The 15,514-nt window shown below is 39.5% G+C and overlaps 1 protein-coding gene across 4 annotated transcripts in view; it reads right to left on the bottom strand.

Annotated features, from left to right (window-relative positions):
• Positions 1-5,259: 5,259 nt before the first annotated feature.
• Positions 5,260-15,514, bottom strand: part of JSRP1 (junctional sarcoplasmic reticulum protein 1) — a 34,556-nt gene continuing 24,301 nt past the window's right edge. For all 4 annotated transcript variants that reach the window (XM_087951332.1, XM_026681099.2, XM_087951344.1 and 1 more), the window contains 2 exons: positions 7,733-7,812; positions 5,260-7,268 (listed from right to left, as the gene is read on the bottom strand). In XM_087951332.1, coding sequence (XP_087807458.1) covers positions 6,615-7,268; positions 7,733-7,812 — 734 coding nt within the window. In that variant the 3' untranslated portion in view covers positions 5,260-6,614. The remainder of the gene's footprint in view (positions 7,269-7,732; positions 7,813-15,514) is intronic.

Here is a 15,514-nt window from a genome sequence, read left to right on the forward strand (position 1 = left end):
ACATAGCAAGCTTGCAACATTGTTCTTGCTTTTTATGATGCTTGGGAAAGTTGGAAAGATCCAGTTTATTTGCAGAGAACCCTAATGAGCAAAGCGTAGGATGAGAATTTTTACAGATTAACAGAGTTGGAAGGGACCTTGTGGGTCATCTAGTCCAACCTGCCACCCAAGCAGACCCTACACCATTTCTGACAAATGGCAGTCCAGTTTCTTCTTGAAAGCCTCCAATGATGTAGCTCCCACAACTTCCAAAGGCAACTTCTGTTCCATTGGTTGATTATTTCTCACTGTCAGAAAGTTTCTCCTTATTTCTAGGTGAATCTTTCCTTATTCAGTTTCCACCCATTGCTTCTTGTCTGGCCTTCAGGTGCCTTTGAAAATAGTTTGACCCCTTTCTCTCTGTGGCAGCCCTCAGATATTGGAAGACTGCTATCATGTCTCCCCTGGTCCTTCTCTTAACTAGACTAGCCATGCCCAGTTCCTGTAACCGTTCTTCATATGCTTTAACCTCCAGACCCCTAATCACCCTGGTTGCTCTTCTCTGCACTTTTTCTAGAGTCTTAACATCTTTTTATAGTGTGGTGACCAAAAGTGTATGCAGTACTCTAGGTGTGGTCTTACTAAGGCTTTATAGAGTGGTATTAGTACTTCCCTTGATCTTGATTATGTCCCTCTGTTAATGCAATTTAGGATTGCGTTGGCTTTTTTGGCTGCTGCTGCACACTGCTGGCTCATATTTAGCTGGCTGTCCACTAAGATTCCAAGATCCCTCTCACAGTTACTGCTATTGAGCCTAGTTTCACCCAGTCTGTATGTGTACTTTTGGTTTTTCTTGCCTAAGTGAAGGACTTTACTTTTCTCTACATTGAATTTCATTTTATTAGATAGGGCCCAGTGTTCAAGTCTTCAGAGGATCTTGAGATGGATGTTTAAGATCCAAAGGGACAAGTTAATGTTTATTAACTGATGTGGCCCAACAGGAAGCGTGCATCTCTTGAGTTTTCAAGGTGAGGGAGAAGTAGAAAATTCAATACAGGTGATCCTCGGTGAAATGGGACTGGGAACTCTGTTGCCAAGCAACGCAGTCATTAAAAATGAAAGATCATGGGACTGCTTAGACTTGACAGCAGTTCTGGCTGCCATTTTTAAGGGAATCATGCTTGGTTGCTAAGTGTGATGTCACACGACTGCGACGTGCGACTTGCTTCCTCGTCCACTTCGCTTGTGGGAAGTTGGCAAGGAAGTTGCAAATGGAGATCGGATGACTGCAGGATGCTGCAGCTACCGTAATCGCAGTGCCCAAACAGGGATGCTGTGATGGCCACAACTTCAAGAACCAGCCTAAGTCTCTTCATTCAGCCATCACCATAACTTCGAATGGTCGTTAAAATGAGTGGTCTCTAAATGAGGACCTGTACTCTTCCTTTAGGAAGTCAGCTGTGTAGAACAGTGCCCCAATTAGAGAAATAGAGGGTTGAGACAATGAGAGGAACAAAGAGCTAACAAAGAGTTAATACCTCTAGTGATCAAGAAGATAAAATGTGAAAAGCTGGTAAAGATAGTCCTCCAGTTATGACCAAAATTGAGCCCAAACGTCTTGTTGCTAAGCAAGACAGTTGAGTTTTGCCCCATTTTACAATCTTTCTTGCCACAGTTGTTAAGTGAATCACTGCAGCTGTTAAATTAGTGACACTGTTGTTAAGTGAATCTAGCTTTCCCCTTGACTTTGCTTGTCAGAGGTCACAAAAGGTGATCACATGACCCCTGGGACACTGCAACCATCATAAGTACATGCCAGTTGCCAAGCATCCAAATTTTGATCACGTGACCGTGGGGATGCTGGAAAGGTGTGGAAAACGGTCATAAGTCACTTTTTTTCAGTGCTGTTGTAACTTCAAATGGTCACTAAAACAAATGGTTGTAAGTCAATAACTATCTGTGCTTTTTAGAGTTGCATTTTCAGCAATAGCTACTATTCACCCACATTATTCTGGAGTGGCACAATTATATGTTAGGGAGATTGAAATCTTGCTCGTCTTCTCACCCTCTTTATGCATTGGGAAGCTTATCCAGACATGCTCTTAATACGCTAATGTTTTACCCAACAAATTTTCTAATGTATCTTATTCGACACAAGAGAAGACCTCAGATCTTGGAGAACTTTCCTACCTTGGACCTGCATAGCCCCTCCTTTGATGCCTTTCAAAAGAAGCCTTGAAGATTTATTTATTCCAAACTACTGTTCGCCGGTATTTATATCTAGCTGCTTGTAATGCTAGCTGGTATTTCTTAATTATGTTTGCAACAGGTTACTGTATTTTTCTGTTGTTTTCTTACGCTGTTATTATATTTCTCTGCTGCAACGAAAATATTTGAGGGAGTCATGTATTCTATTTGATGATGCTATGTGTAATATTGTTCAGTGAACTGAATGGGCTTTGAAAGGGTCACAACAAAGCTGCCTTAATAAAGAAATTGTAGGAAATGACCAGACTGACCCCGAGGGAGGGGTCAAACATGTCATCAGTCTCAAGTCCCTTCGTGCCCCCAAGAAATCTAACTCCAGCCCACCTTGAATTCCATTGACTAATCTACCACCAATTGGCTTTAGCTGTTAGTGGTTCAGATTCTTGTAGAGAGCCTAAGCTTGCAATAAATCTTTATATTCATTTGAACTGCTTGAACTTCCTGATTTTCCTCTGCTTGACAGAAATAAAGTTTAATAATTTGTCTCATTTCAAACTATATTTAACATTTTTGGTGGTTGAAATTTGAGTTCACTGCAGTGGTGAGATTCAAAAAATTTTACTACTGGTTTTATGGGCGTAACTTGGTGGGTGTGGTGTGGCTTGATGGGTGTAGCTTGGTTGGCATGGCTTGGTGGGCATAGAAGGGAAAGGATACTCTAAAATCTCCATTCCCACCTCACACCTGGGGGAAGATTACTGCAAAATCCCATTCCCTCCCCACCCCACTAACCCACTTTCCAGCTCTGTTCTCCTGTGCAGGGCAACAAAAGGAGACCCAGCTGATCAGCTGGGACTTGGGAGGCAGAGAATAGATGGGGGTGGAGCCAGTCAGAGGGGGTATTTGCCGGTTCTCCAAAATATTCAAAGTTTCCACTACCGGTTCTGCAGAACTGGTCAGAACCTGCTGAATACCACCTCTGGTTCACTGCCATATATATTTATTTTATATATCTTTTGAAAAATGGCTTGTGATGTTAATTTTTATTAGGTGTACTTTACTAGCTAGCACCATCACTTTTGCCGTAACCTGGTGTTTCTCAACTTTACAACTTTCAGGTATGTGGAATTCTGGAAATTGAAGTCCACATATCTGAAAGTTGCCAGGGTTGGAAAAATTGCTACAGCCACATCCAGGGTTGTCACAGGGAGAGTCACAGCTTAGAAAATGGTCTAATAAACAAAATCTTGAGTACAAAGCAGGAATCGGGTGTGTGTGTGTGTGGAAAAACATCTCAGTAATTACTTCCCTAATCTCAGAATTGACCCTCCCTAGTTCCAGAATGGGACAATTCACCACAGCCATTCTACCGTGGCTGCCTCACTCTGGCCAACTCACCCTGGCCAACTTGATGTGGCACAACTCAACATAGCCAATTCCATTCCACCATTTCTTTGATATTAGTGTAACACGTGTGTGTGTGTGTGTGTGTGTGTGATAGATATATAGATAGATGATAGGTAGATAGTTATAGTTAGTTATAGTGATAGTGATGGTGAAAGTGAGTGATAGATATAGATAGATGATGATAGATAGATAGATAGATAGATAGATAGATAGATAGATAGATAGATAGATGATAGATAGATAGATAGATAGATAGATAGACAGATATAGATAGATACAGATAGATAAGATAGATAGATAGATAGATAGATAGATAGATAGATAGATAGATAGATAGATAGAAAGAAAGATAGATAATAGATAGATAGATAAGATAGATAGATAGATAGATAGATAGATAGATAGATAGATAATAGATAGATAGATAGATAGATAGATAGATAGATAGATAGATAATAGCTAGATAGATAGAAAGATAGATAGATAGATAGATAGATAGATAGATAAGATAGATAGATAGATAGATAGATAGATAGATAGATAGATGATAGATAGATAGATAGATAGATAGATAGATAGATAGATAGATAATAGCTAGATAGATAGAAAGATAGATAGATAGATAGATAGATAGATAGATAGATAGATAGATAGATAGATAGATAGATAGATAGTGTCATGCCCCTGGTGTAGGAAAAGGAGGAACAGCCAACAGGGAGTGGAAGTGTGGCTTCAGAGGTGGTGGAGGAGGCTGGGGAAGGGCAGAGGCCAGCTGAGCAGTCAGAGGAGGACCCAGGCCCATCCCGTATCCATCCTAGGGCAGGCAGGGAGGAGAGGATCAGGGGAAAGCGTAGTCTACTCGGGAGGAGAGGGCCATGATCCTCCTCATGGGTTGCAGCTGTGAGCTCTGTGTAAGACTTTGGAACTACGTGTTCACAGACGCTGAAGTCAAATTAGTGCTTTTCCTTGGATCATCTTTGTTGGCGTTCTTCCCATGGACTCTCCCCGGTTATCTTCCTGGAATGTGTGATTAATTATCTTGGTTTGCCTTGGAACTCTCGTCAATATGGTTTGTTTCCAGTTTCCTTTTGCTTCATTATCTACTTTCTGAATTTAAACTGTGTCTAATAAAACAGCGAAGCTAAGTTGAAGGCATTGCAAGACTTTGATTCCTGTTTTAGTTTTTTGTTATTTTTGAGACACTACGGGGCATCACAGATAGATAGATAGAAGAAATGCAGATTTTCTTGGACAAAGTGTTTCAGTTCACATAAAAGCTGCTTTTTACAGTTCAAAAAAGCCAAAATAATAGCCCAAGCACCTTGGAACACCAAAGACTGTATGACGGTCTGTGGTAGTGGTGGTATGCTACCGGTTCGGACTGGTTCAACCGAACTGGTAGTATAAAAATAAAAAAAAAGCCTCCGATCAGCTGAGAGGAGGAAGGAGAGGATAAAAGACCGAAAAGCACATGGGAGGGTCGCTCCTAGCTTTTTGTTTCTTCATCCTCTCAGCTGATTGGCTTGTTAGAGGAGAGCGTGCACGTCAGGGGCGTGCACACACACACACACGCACGCACAATCACCCACTGAACCAGTAGTGACTAAGGTAGGATCCCACTACTGGTCTGTGGATCCTATTCCTTATATTAAAAAAATGAAAATATTTAAGAAGTTCACAGCCGACATTTATTTCTGAAACTATGATGATTTTTCCTCAATCTGGCTGAGTACTTGATACGATTTATCTGTAGTAACGTTTATATCGTAAAGAGAATCAGAGCTGGTTTCGCTTCACATTAATAGGCTTCATTTTGTGCAACACAGGAAAAAAACAACCCACTTTTCCCACAAAATAGGAAAGAAGCAAACTCTGAGGAGCAGTCTTGCTTTTCTCTTGAAAAGCGACCAAAAAAATAAAATAAAATTGAGATACCTATCGATCGAGGTATGGGAGTTGCTAAAAACATCTAAGGTCCATTCCAGCATACAGACTTTTTTTTGCTGCACTTCTGAATGAAGAATTCCAGTTTTAAACATACAGCTTTGGTATCAACTCAAGAAAAGAAAAAAGAAAAGAAAAGAAAACACACAATTTTGTACAAGAGAGGCAGTTCACACATTCCTGCTGCAAATCTCTGTTTAACGAGGGTTTGGGCAATAACACCCCCTTGTGTGTGTGTGTGTGAGGCTCTCTCGAGTCAAGGACTGAGGTCCGTACAAAGGTTTAAGGCTTCCTCTGTTATGAAATCAAGATTAGCACTTCATTTGTAGATAACTGGGCAGGTAAAGCACACATGAAGGAAGGAAGTGCTTTTTTTGAGGCTCTCCAATGACTCTGGGGGACGCGGTGGACACGGTGGCTCAGTGGCTAAGACTCTGAGCTTGTCGATCAGAAAGATCAGCAGTTCGGCGGTTTGAATCCCTAACACTGCATAATGAAGTGAGCTCCCGTTACTTGTCCCAGCTTCTGCCAACCTAGCATGTAAAATGTAAAGCATGTAAAAGTGCGAGTAGAAAAATAGGGACCACTTTAGTGGGAAGGTAACACCGTTCCGTGCGCCTTCAGCATTTAGTCATGCCGGCCACATGACCACAGAAATGTCTTCAGACAGTGCTGGCTCTTTGGCTTTGTAACGGAGATGAGCACCGTCCCCTAAAGCCGGGGAACCTTTACCTTAATGACTCCAAGGGAGCGATGGAGCAGGTAAGGCTGATCTGCTATGTGACTCCTGTTCCCCTCCTGAGAATTTGGGGTTGCCACCACTACCAAAGGATCATAGGAAGGCATAGAAAAGGATCATAGGAAGGCATAGAAAAGGCACCTCTTGCTTCCGACCTGGAAGAAGCCAAACGTGCCTTTCGGGGACCAGTCTCAACAGGAGCCACCCAGCTTCAAATCTGGGTGTCTTTTTGTGTCCCCCACACTTTCAGGGAAAGGAGGCGCAGGAGAGAGCGAGAGCGAGAGGAAGAAGCATATCCCTTGCCACAGTGACCTCAAAAATCAGCAGTCCTTAAATCTCAGTCGTGCCTTTTCCACTCCTGAGATTTGGGCCGCCCCAATGTCTTGGCACTGTCCTTGGGTGGTGGGAAGAGGGGCTTCTGAATCTGCCAGGGCTTTCTGTCCTTTGTGTCCTTCTCGTGCTTGAGGTGGCCTCTCCCCTTGCCGTGCTCATCCTTGGGGTGCCCCCTTCTTTTATCCGGTGAGGGATGCTCTTCCTTATGCTGTTTCAGTGGATGTTTGTGGCGATGGGTCTTCTTCCTGTCCTCCTCCTGCTTCTCCTTCCCCTTCCCTTCCCAGCGATGTCTCTTATCCCGAAGCTGCTGCTTCTCTTCATCGTCCTCCTGAGCTTTGCGGTCTTTCCAGCTTTTATTCTTGGAAGGTGTTTCTCGTTTGATTTTCTCCTGGATTTTCCTGAGGCCCACTTTTGGGACTGGCTTTTCCTCTGTTTCTTCCTCTTCTTCTTCTTCCTCTTCCTCTTCGATTTCTACTGGTTCTGTCTCTTCTTCTCCATCTTCTCCACCCTCTAAAGGCTCCTCCTCCTCCTCCTTTTCTTCTTCCTCGACTTCTAAAAGTTCCTCCTCTACTTCCAGGAGCTCCTCCTCTTCCTCTATTTCAGGAGGTTCATCCATGTCCGACCAATCAAACCACCGTTCATAAAACCACAGCTGCTCCTGGAAAGACAGAAAGATTCAACAGTTCTTCATAATGATACGGTGGCTTCAAAAGTCCTGGCCTGGGATAGTTTAATCTTAAGGGTAATAGAACAGGACTCTTCACATGCTCTTTGAATACTCCTGGAGCCATTTTAGTCTAGTTTATTGAAAAGAAAGACTAGGGGAGACATGATAGCAGCATTCTCAGGACTATCTCTGCCTCTGAAGGATATGAGGAAAATAAGAGGGAGAGAGAGAGAGAGGGAAAAAAAAGTTAAGCAAAGACTCCCCATCACAAAACAGCTGAACAAAGAATGAACACCCAATTCTCTTGATCCAGGAGATGCTTAAGGTGCCCCTTAAGCAATTCCAGTTGTATTTAAACTGGACGGTTAACTTTTTAAAGTAGGTGGGGTTTTTTTTGCCCTCTGATGAAATGAGTTTTACTGCGGACCATTTTGATCTTCCCACTTTTCACTCACCTGTTCCCCAGGACTGTCTTCTTGTGTGGTCCAGGCGCTCAGCTCGGCCTCAAGAACAGCCCCGCCATATTCTACTACCTCTGTAAAAGAGATGGGATGGTGAACAAGCTCCTGTATTCAAATGAAAAAATTTTCTGCATATATTTCTGTGCTTGCTTTCATCCTGCTTTGATTACTTTTGTTAGGTTTTTGGGGATTAACCCCTAGAAGAGTATTGCAGCAGTAGTCAAGCCAGGCAACCAAAGGAGAGCGGAAGGGCCCCAGAGTATACACACACTGAACACAAACACTGTTTGTAGTTTAAATAGTTTTTAATCCAGTTAGAGTTTAAGCATTGTCATTTAGTCCATTAAGTCATTCACAGTATTTCCATCCAGTAAGACTCACTAGTATAGTCCAAATTAAGAGTCCTTGCAATATCTTTATCAGCCGATAAAGATATCTTCTCCTCCTCCGGTTTCACTCTCCAGAGAAACAAACGCTGGATATTCAGTAGAATTACGCAGTAAATCAGCAAACAGTAGCAAACAATAACAGTTCAGTCTCAGGCACTCACAGTCAGTAATCACAGTTAGTCGCAGCAGCACACAGTTACAGTAACAGACAGCACACAGTTACAGCCAGACGGTAACAGCCAGCTTTCCAGCTTCTAATGCTTCCTTATATTGTAACTTCTAACCGCACCCTTAATCGGCTAATTGCCTGCTGCATTGTGCTTAAAGTGATAAGCACTTAAACCATGATATCTAAGTTTTATATATTTATTCACCCAAACCATATTTGGTATCAATGTTATACCTAACATACTCCCTTTTGGGTGAAATAAATATATAATACCTTACAATCTAATCCCATATTTTCACAACTCTCCTGGTGCTTACTGGCACCTTGGGCTTTAGTAAAATTATCAGCTAAATTGTCCTCCGACATACAGTACTCTAGCTGAATCATCTTACTTCTTACAGATTGTCTTACGTTTAGGTATCTTAGATCTGTATGCTTGCTCCTTGTTTTTACTCCAATATTTGTGGCCATTTGAATTGCTGCCTGATTATCTTCATGTATAATTATAGGATAATCTACTGTTATACCTATATCAATTAACATTTGTTTATACATTATTAACTCTGTACATAACAATGATAAACAGGAGAATTCTGCCTCCATAGTAGACAAACTTATATGCTGTTGTCTAATTGACTTCCAGCCTATTAATGTCTTACCCAGCATTATGGCTGTTCCTGAAGTCGACTTTCTAGTGTCTCTTTCTGATGCAAAGCTAGCATCTGCATAAGCACTCAAAATTAAATCACCCTTTGGTTCTAAATACAATGAATAATTCATTGTCTTTTTAAGATATCTTAATATCCTCTTAGCTGCATTCCAGTGTCTTTCACATGGTGCAGAATTGAATCTAGCCAACTGATTCACGCAGTACGATATATCTGGTCTAGACCAATTACTAATATAACTCAAACTACCAATTAAAGATTGATAAATCACCTTATCAAACTCAGGGCTTTGTTCATCAGTGTTGCTAAACTCCTGACTCATTGGAGTCTTAGCTGGCTTACAAAGCTCCATCTTGTAATCTTTTAGCAATTTGCTTATCTTATCTTCCTGAGATATCTTAAAACCTTTCCGTGTTTTCTTTATAATCAAACCGAGATACTTCTTTATCTCCCTAATTGCTTGATCTTTATTCTCTTTCCTAATGATGCTATTATTTTATTTGCTTCATCATTAGTTTCAGTTATCAATGCAATGTCATCTGTGAATAGTAATAATAATGATACTTTCCCATTTGTCTCCCTCTTAAACAGACATGGATCGGCTAAACCAGCTTTAAATCCTATATTGTCTAGTTCCTTTACAATATACTGGTTCCATTCATAGCCTGATTGTTTAAGACCATAGAGACTTTTCTTTAACAACCAACAATCATTATTATCCTTATTTTCACTTTTAATACCAACAGGTTTTTTCATATAAATAATATGTTTTAATGGGGCGTGCAAGTAAGCAGTTTCCACATCTAGATGGTTAACTATATAGTTTTTACTAGCTGCCCACACTAAAGCTGCCCTCAAGGTTGCTGCCTTAAGACTAGGTGCAAACACCTCATCATAGTCATTAGCATTCTGCCTAAAACCTTGGGCTACTAACCTTGCCTTATGGATTAAATTACCATCCTTATCTGTTTTTACCTTAAATATCCATTTGCAGCCAATGGATTTCTTTCCTACAGGTAATTTGGCATTTTCATACACCTTCATATCTCTTAATGAATTCAGTTCCTTATTCATTGCTGCATACCATCTTTCTTTTTCCTTATTAGGATACTTTTTAATTTCTTCAACAGAATTAGGAACTTGATTAATCTGGCACACTGTGTTAGCCTGGTACCTATCAGGCGGTCTAGATATACGTGTAGTTCTTCTGGGAATTACAGGGCTTACAGGAGGACTTTGTTGAACTACTACCTGTTCATCTTCCTCATCCTGTTCAGCTATTGAATCTGTTTCTTCCTTTATGGGCACTATTTCATCCTGTATTTTTCTCTTTACTTTATTTTTAAAGTTACAGGGATAACTAATGGGATTTCTATAGGATTCAATAATTACATCTTTATTGGCATCCTGTTCTAATTTCTCCCATCCTTCATGTTCTAGAAATTGGGCACTAGCACTACATAACACTTTAGATGTGCCTTTCTCCCAAAATCTAAATGCCCTATGGTTTGCCTGATAACCAACGAAGAAAAATCTTTTAGCTCTATGTTACCCTTTTTTTCTGAGTTTTGCAGGAATATGCACCCATGCTGGTGCACCAAATGTGTGCAGGTAACTTAGATCAGGTTTCCTGCCATGCCATCTGGTAAATGGTATTTCACCTGTTGTTGTATTAACAACGTTGTTCAATATGTTATTAGCACACATTGTAGCCTCCCCCACAAAGAATCAGGTAACCCAGAATCATTTAACATTGTTCTAACCATTGCCTGTAGTGTTTGGCCTCTTCTTTCAATAAAAGCATTATGTTCTGGCCTGTATGGAGCAGACTTCTTATGCTCTATTCCAGCTACCTTAAGTCTGTTCTGGAATTTGTTATTAATAAATTCCGTACCATTATCTGTCACCAGGGTTATCAGTTGTCGCTTTAGACTTTCTTTCAGCAAACCTAAGCCAATTGAAAAATGTTGATATGTTTCAGTTTTGCTTTTCATTAAATAGCAAAACCCATATCTAGAATAATGGTCCATAATGCTCAGTATATATCTAGCACCCCCATACTGGGTTTCTTTGGACCTATTATGTCTGCAAATACTACTTCTAAAGGTTCCTTTGTTTTGAAACCATTTAGCCTATTTGCAGGCAATACCTTGCTCTTATCTTCACAGCAAACATTACAACGCAAATATTTATCACAAGGTTTTAACCTTATTCCTTCAGATAACTCAACTGTATGCGTTTTAGCATTTTAAAATTTACATGCCCCAAACGCCTATGCAATAAATGGATACATTCTTCATGAGGCTTTATATTATTAAATACAGTTTGTGCCTCCCCTTTCTTACTATTATCTAAGACATATAATGTTCCATTTAAAGCTGCAGTTACCCTTTTGTTATCTTTTTCAATTATGCAATTATTATCTTTAAAAGTAATTACATAACCTAATTTATCTAATACCCTTACTGAAAGCAAATTAAACTTTAGTTGCGGTACATACAACATTTTTATATCCTGGTTTATGTACGGACAACGTGCAAAACCTTGACCTTTGCTTTCAGGTTCCAGCCGTTAGCAAGAGATATATGTTGAGAGCTTGTAGACATTTTTATAAATTTTGTCTTATCTCTTGTGATGCAGTGGGATGCGCCACTGTCAACCACCCATAAATTATTCTTCACATCAGAGTTGTTAAACGTGGCTAGTTCAAATGCTTTCTTTGGCTTTTTTACATTCTGGCTTTTTCTTTTTGCAGAACCTTGCCAAATGTCCTCTGCCTCCACAATTAAAACATTTTTAATTGTGTATGCCGTCGAAGATAAATTCTCTTCTTCCAGGTGCTGTAATTTGCTTTGCTGGTTTCTTTCAAGCTTTGAAGATAATTTCTCTTCTTTCTTATCTTCTCTCAGCTCGTCACGCTCACGCCTTCTTCTGGCTTCTTCTAGTAGCCTGCCTGTAATCTCGGTTAATGAGAGGCTTTCTTTTGGCAATACTTCTAACGAAGTCACATAGTCATCATAGCTTTGATCTAATGAAGATAATATTATGTAAACTTGTTGCAGTTCATTAAATATAAGCTCTTTTTCTTGTAATTCTTGAAAAATGCTCTTCATACAGTTTAAATGAACTAACATATCTCCATTCCTCTGAAGATGCGTTCGAAAAGCTTCCGTGTAAGATTTATATGTGCTCCTACACTGTCCCGAACATAAATCTTCCTGAGGTTCTCCCAGCAGTTTGCAGCATTTTCTTCTCCACGAATATGGACAAGCTGCTGATCACAGAGAGTCAGTCCTATGATGCATAAAGCCTGCTCATTTTTCAGTTTAAAGTCTTGTAACTTTTCGTTATCATCATCATTAGCAGGATCCCAGCTACTCACATCTGGTGGGTTTGCTATAATGTCCCACAAACCTTCTCTGCGTAGAAGTAAACTACATTTCATTGACCATGAAACATAGTTTGTTCCATCCAGCCTGGATATCATGGACAGTTGTGACAAATTTACTTGTGCCATTACTCTTCAGATATTTTGACTATTTTAAACTAATTAAAACAGTTTGTTTTTTACAGTAATGTGCAACTCACACCAACTCTCTCTGCTATATCCTGGTTAGTTAGACTATGCTGCTGGGCCCATAACCAATGTTAGGTTTTTGGGGGATTAACCCCTAGAAGAGTATTGCAGCAGTAGTCAAGCCAGGCAACCAAAGGAGAGCGGAAGGGCCCCAGAGTATACACACACTGAACACAAACACTGTTTGTAGTTTAAATAGTTTTTAATCCAGTTAGAGTTTAAGCATTGTCATTTAGTCCATTAAGTCATTCACAGTATTTCCATCCAGTAAGACTCACTAGTATAGTCCAAATTAAGAGTCCTTGCAATATCTTTATCAGCCGATAAAGATATCTTCTCCTCCTCCGGTTTCACTCTCCAGAGAAACAAACGCTGGATATTCAGTAGAATTACGCAGTAAATCAGCAAACAGTAGCAAACAATAACAGTTCAGTCTCAGGCACTCACAGTCAGTAATCACAGTTAGTCGCAGCAGCACACAGTTACAGTAACAGACAGCACACAGTTACAGCCAGACGGTAACAGCCAGCTTTCCAGCTTCTAATGCTTCCTTATATTGTAACTTCTAACCGCACCCTTAATCGGCTAATTGCCTGCTGCATTGTGCTTAAAGTGATAAGCACTTAAACCATGATATCTAAGTTTTATATATTTATTCACCCAAACCATATTTGGTATCAATGTTATACCTAACATACTCCCTTTTGGGTGAAATAAATATATAATACCTTTACAATCTAATCCCATATTTTTCACAACTCTCCTGGTGCTTACTGGCACCTTGGGCTTTAGTAAAATTATCAGCTAAATTGTCCTCCGACATACAGTACTCTAGCTGAATCATCTTACTTCTTACAGATTGTCTTACGTTTAGGTATCTTAGATCTGTATGCTTGCTCCTTGTTTTTACTCCAATATTTGTGGCCATTTGAATTGCTGCCTGATTATCTTCATGTATAATTATAGGATAATCTACTGTTATACCTATATCAATTAACATTTGTTTATACATTATTAACTCTGTACATAACAATGATAAACAGGAGAATTCTGCCTCCATAGTAGACAAACTTATATGCTGTTGTCTAATTGACTTCCAGCCTATTAATGTCTTACCCAGCATTATGGCTGTTCCTGAAGTCGACTTTCTAGTGTCTCTTTCTGATGCAAAGCTAGCATCTGCATAAGCACTCAAAATTAAATCACCCTTTGGTTCTAAATACAATGAATAATTCATTGTCTTTTTAAGATATCTTAATATCCTCTTAGCTGCATTCCAGTGTCTTTCACATGGTGCAGAATTGAATCTAGCCAACTGATTCACGCAGTACGATATATCTGGTCTAGACCAATTACTAATATAACTCAAACTACCAATTAAAGATTGATAAATCACCTTATCAAACTCAGGGCTTTGTTCATCAGTGTTGCTAAACTCCTGACTCATTGGAGTCTTAGCTGGCTTACAAAGCTCCATCTTGTAATCTTTTAGCAATTTGCTTATCTTATCTTCCTGAGATATCTTAAAACCTTTCCGTGTTTTCTTTATAATCAAACCGAGATACTTCTTTATCTCCCTAATTGCTTGATCTTTATTCTCTTTCCTAATGATGCTATTATTTTATTTGCTTCATCATTAGTTTCAGTTATCAATGCAATGTCATCTGTGAATAGTAATAATAATGATACTTTCCCATTTGTCTCCCTCTTAAACAGACATGGATCGGCTAAACCAGCTTTAAATCCTATATTGTCTAGTTCCTTTACAATATACTGGTTCCATTCATAGCCTGATTGTTTAAGACCATAGAGACTTTTCTTTAACAACCAACAATCATTATTATCCTTATTTTCACTTTTAATACCAACAGGTTTTTTCATATAAATAATATGTTTTAATGGGGCGTGCAAGTAAGCAGTTTCCACATCTAGATGGTTAACTATATAGTTTTTACTAGCTGCCCACACTAAAGCTGCCCTCAAGGTTGCTGCCTTAAGACTAGGTGCAAACACCTCATCATAGTCATTAGCATTCTGCCTAAAACCTTGGGCTACTAACCTTGCCTTATGGATTAAATTACCATCCTTATCTGTTTTTACCTTAAATATCCATTTGCAGCCAATGGATTTCTTTCCTACAGGTAATTTGGCATTTTCATACACCTTCATATCTCTTAATGAATTCAGTTCCTTATTCATTGCTGCATACCATCTTTCTTTTTCCTTATTAGGATACTTTTTAATTTCTTCAACAGAATTAGGAACTTGATTAATCTGGCACACTGTGTTAGCCTGGTACCTATCAGGCGGTCTAGATATACGTGTAGTTCTTCTGGGAATTACAGGGCTTACAGGAGGACTTTGTTGAACTACTACCTGTTCATCTTCCTCATCCTGTTCAGCTATTGAATCTGTTTCTTCCTTTATGGGCACTATTTCATCCTGTATTTTTCTCTTTACTTTATTTTTAAAGTTACAGGGATAACTAATGGGATTTCTATAGGATTCAATAATTACATCTTTATTGGCATCCTGTTCTAATTTCTCCCATCCTTCATGTTCTAGAAATTGGGCACTAGCACTACATAACACTTTAGATGTGCCTTTCTCCCAAAATCTAAATGCCCTATGGTTTGCCTGATAACCAACGAAGAAAAATCTTTTAGCTCTATGTTACCCTTTTTTTCTGAGTTTTGCAGGAATATGCACCCATGCTGGTGCACCAAATGTGTGCAGGTAACTTAGATCAGGTTTCCTGCCATGCCATCTGGTAAATGGTATTTCACCTGTTGTTGTATTAACAACGTTGTTCAATATGTTATTAGCACACATTGTAGCCTCCCCCACAAAGAATCAGGTAACCCAGAATCATTTAACATTGTTCTAACCATTGCCTGTAGTGTTTGGCCTCTTCTTTCAATAAAAGCATTATGTTCTGGCCTGTATGGAGCAGACTTCTTATGCTCTATTCCA

This window comes from Notechis scutatus, chromosome 1 (genome assembly GCF_049901735.1).
Source record: "Notechis scutatus isolate UNSWTSFEM ecotype Mainland chromosome 1, rNotScu1.2, whole genome shotgun sequence".
Taxonomy (NCBI): domain Eukaryota; kingdom Metazoa; phylum Chordata; class Lepidosauria; order Squamata; family Elapidae; genus Notechis; species Notechis scutatus.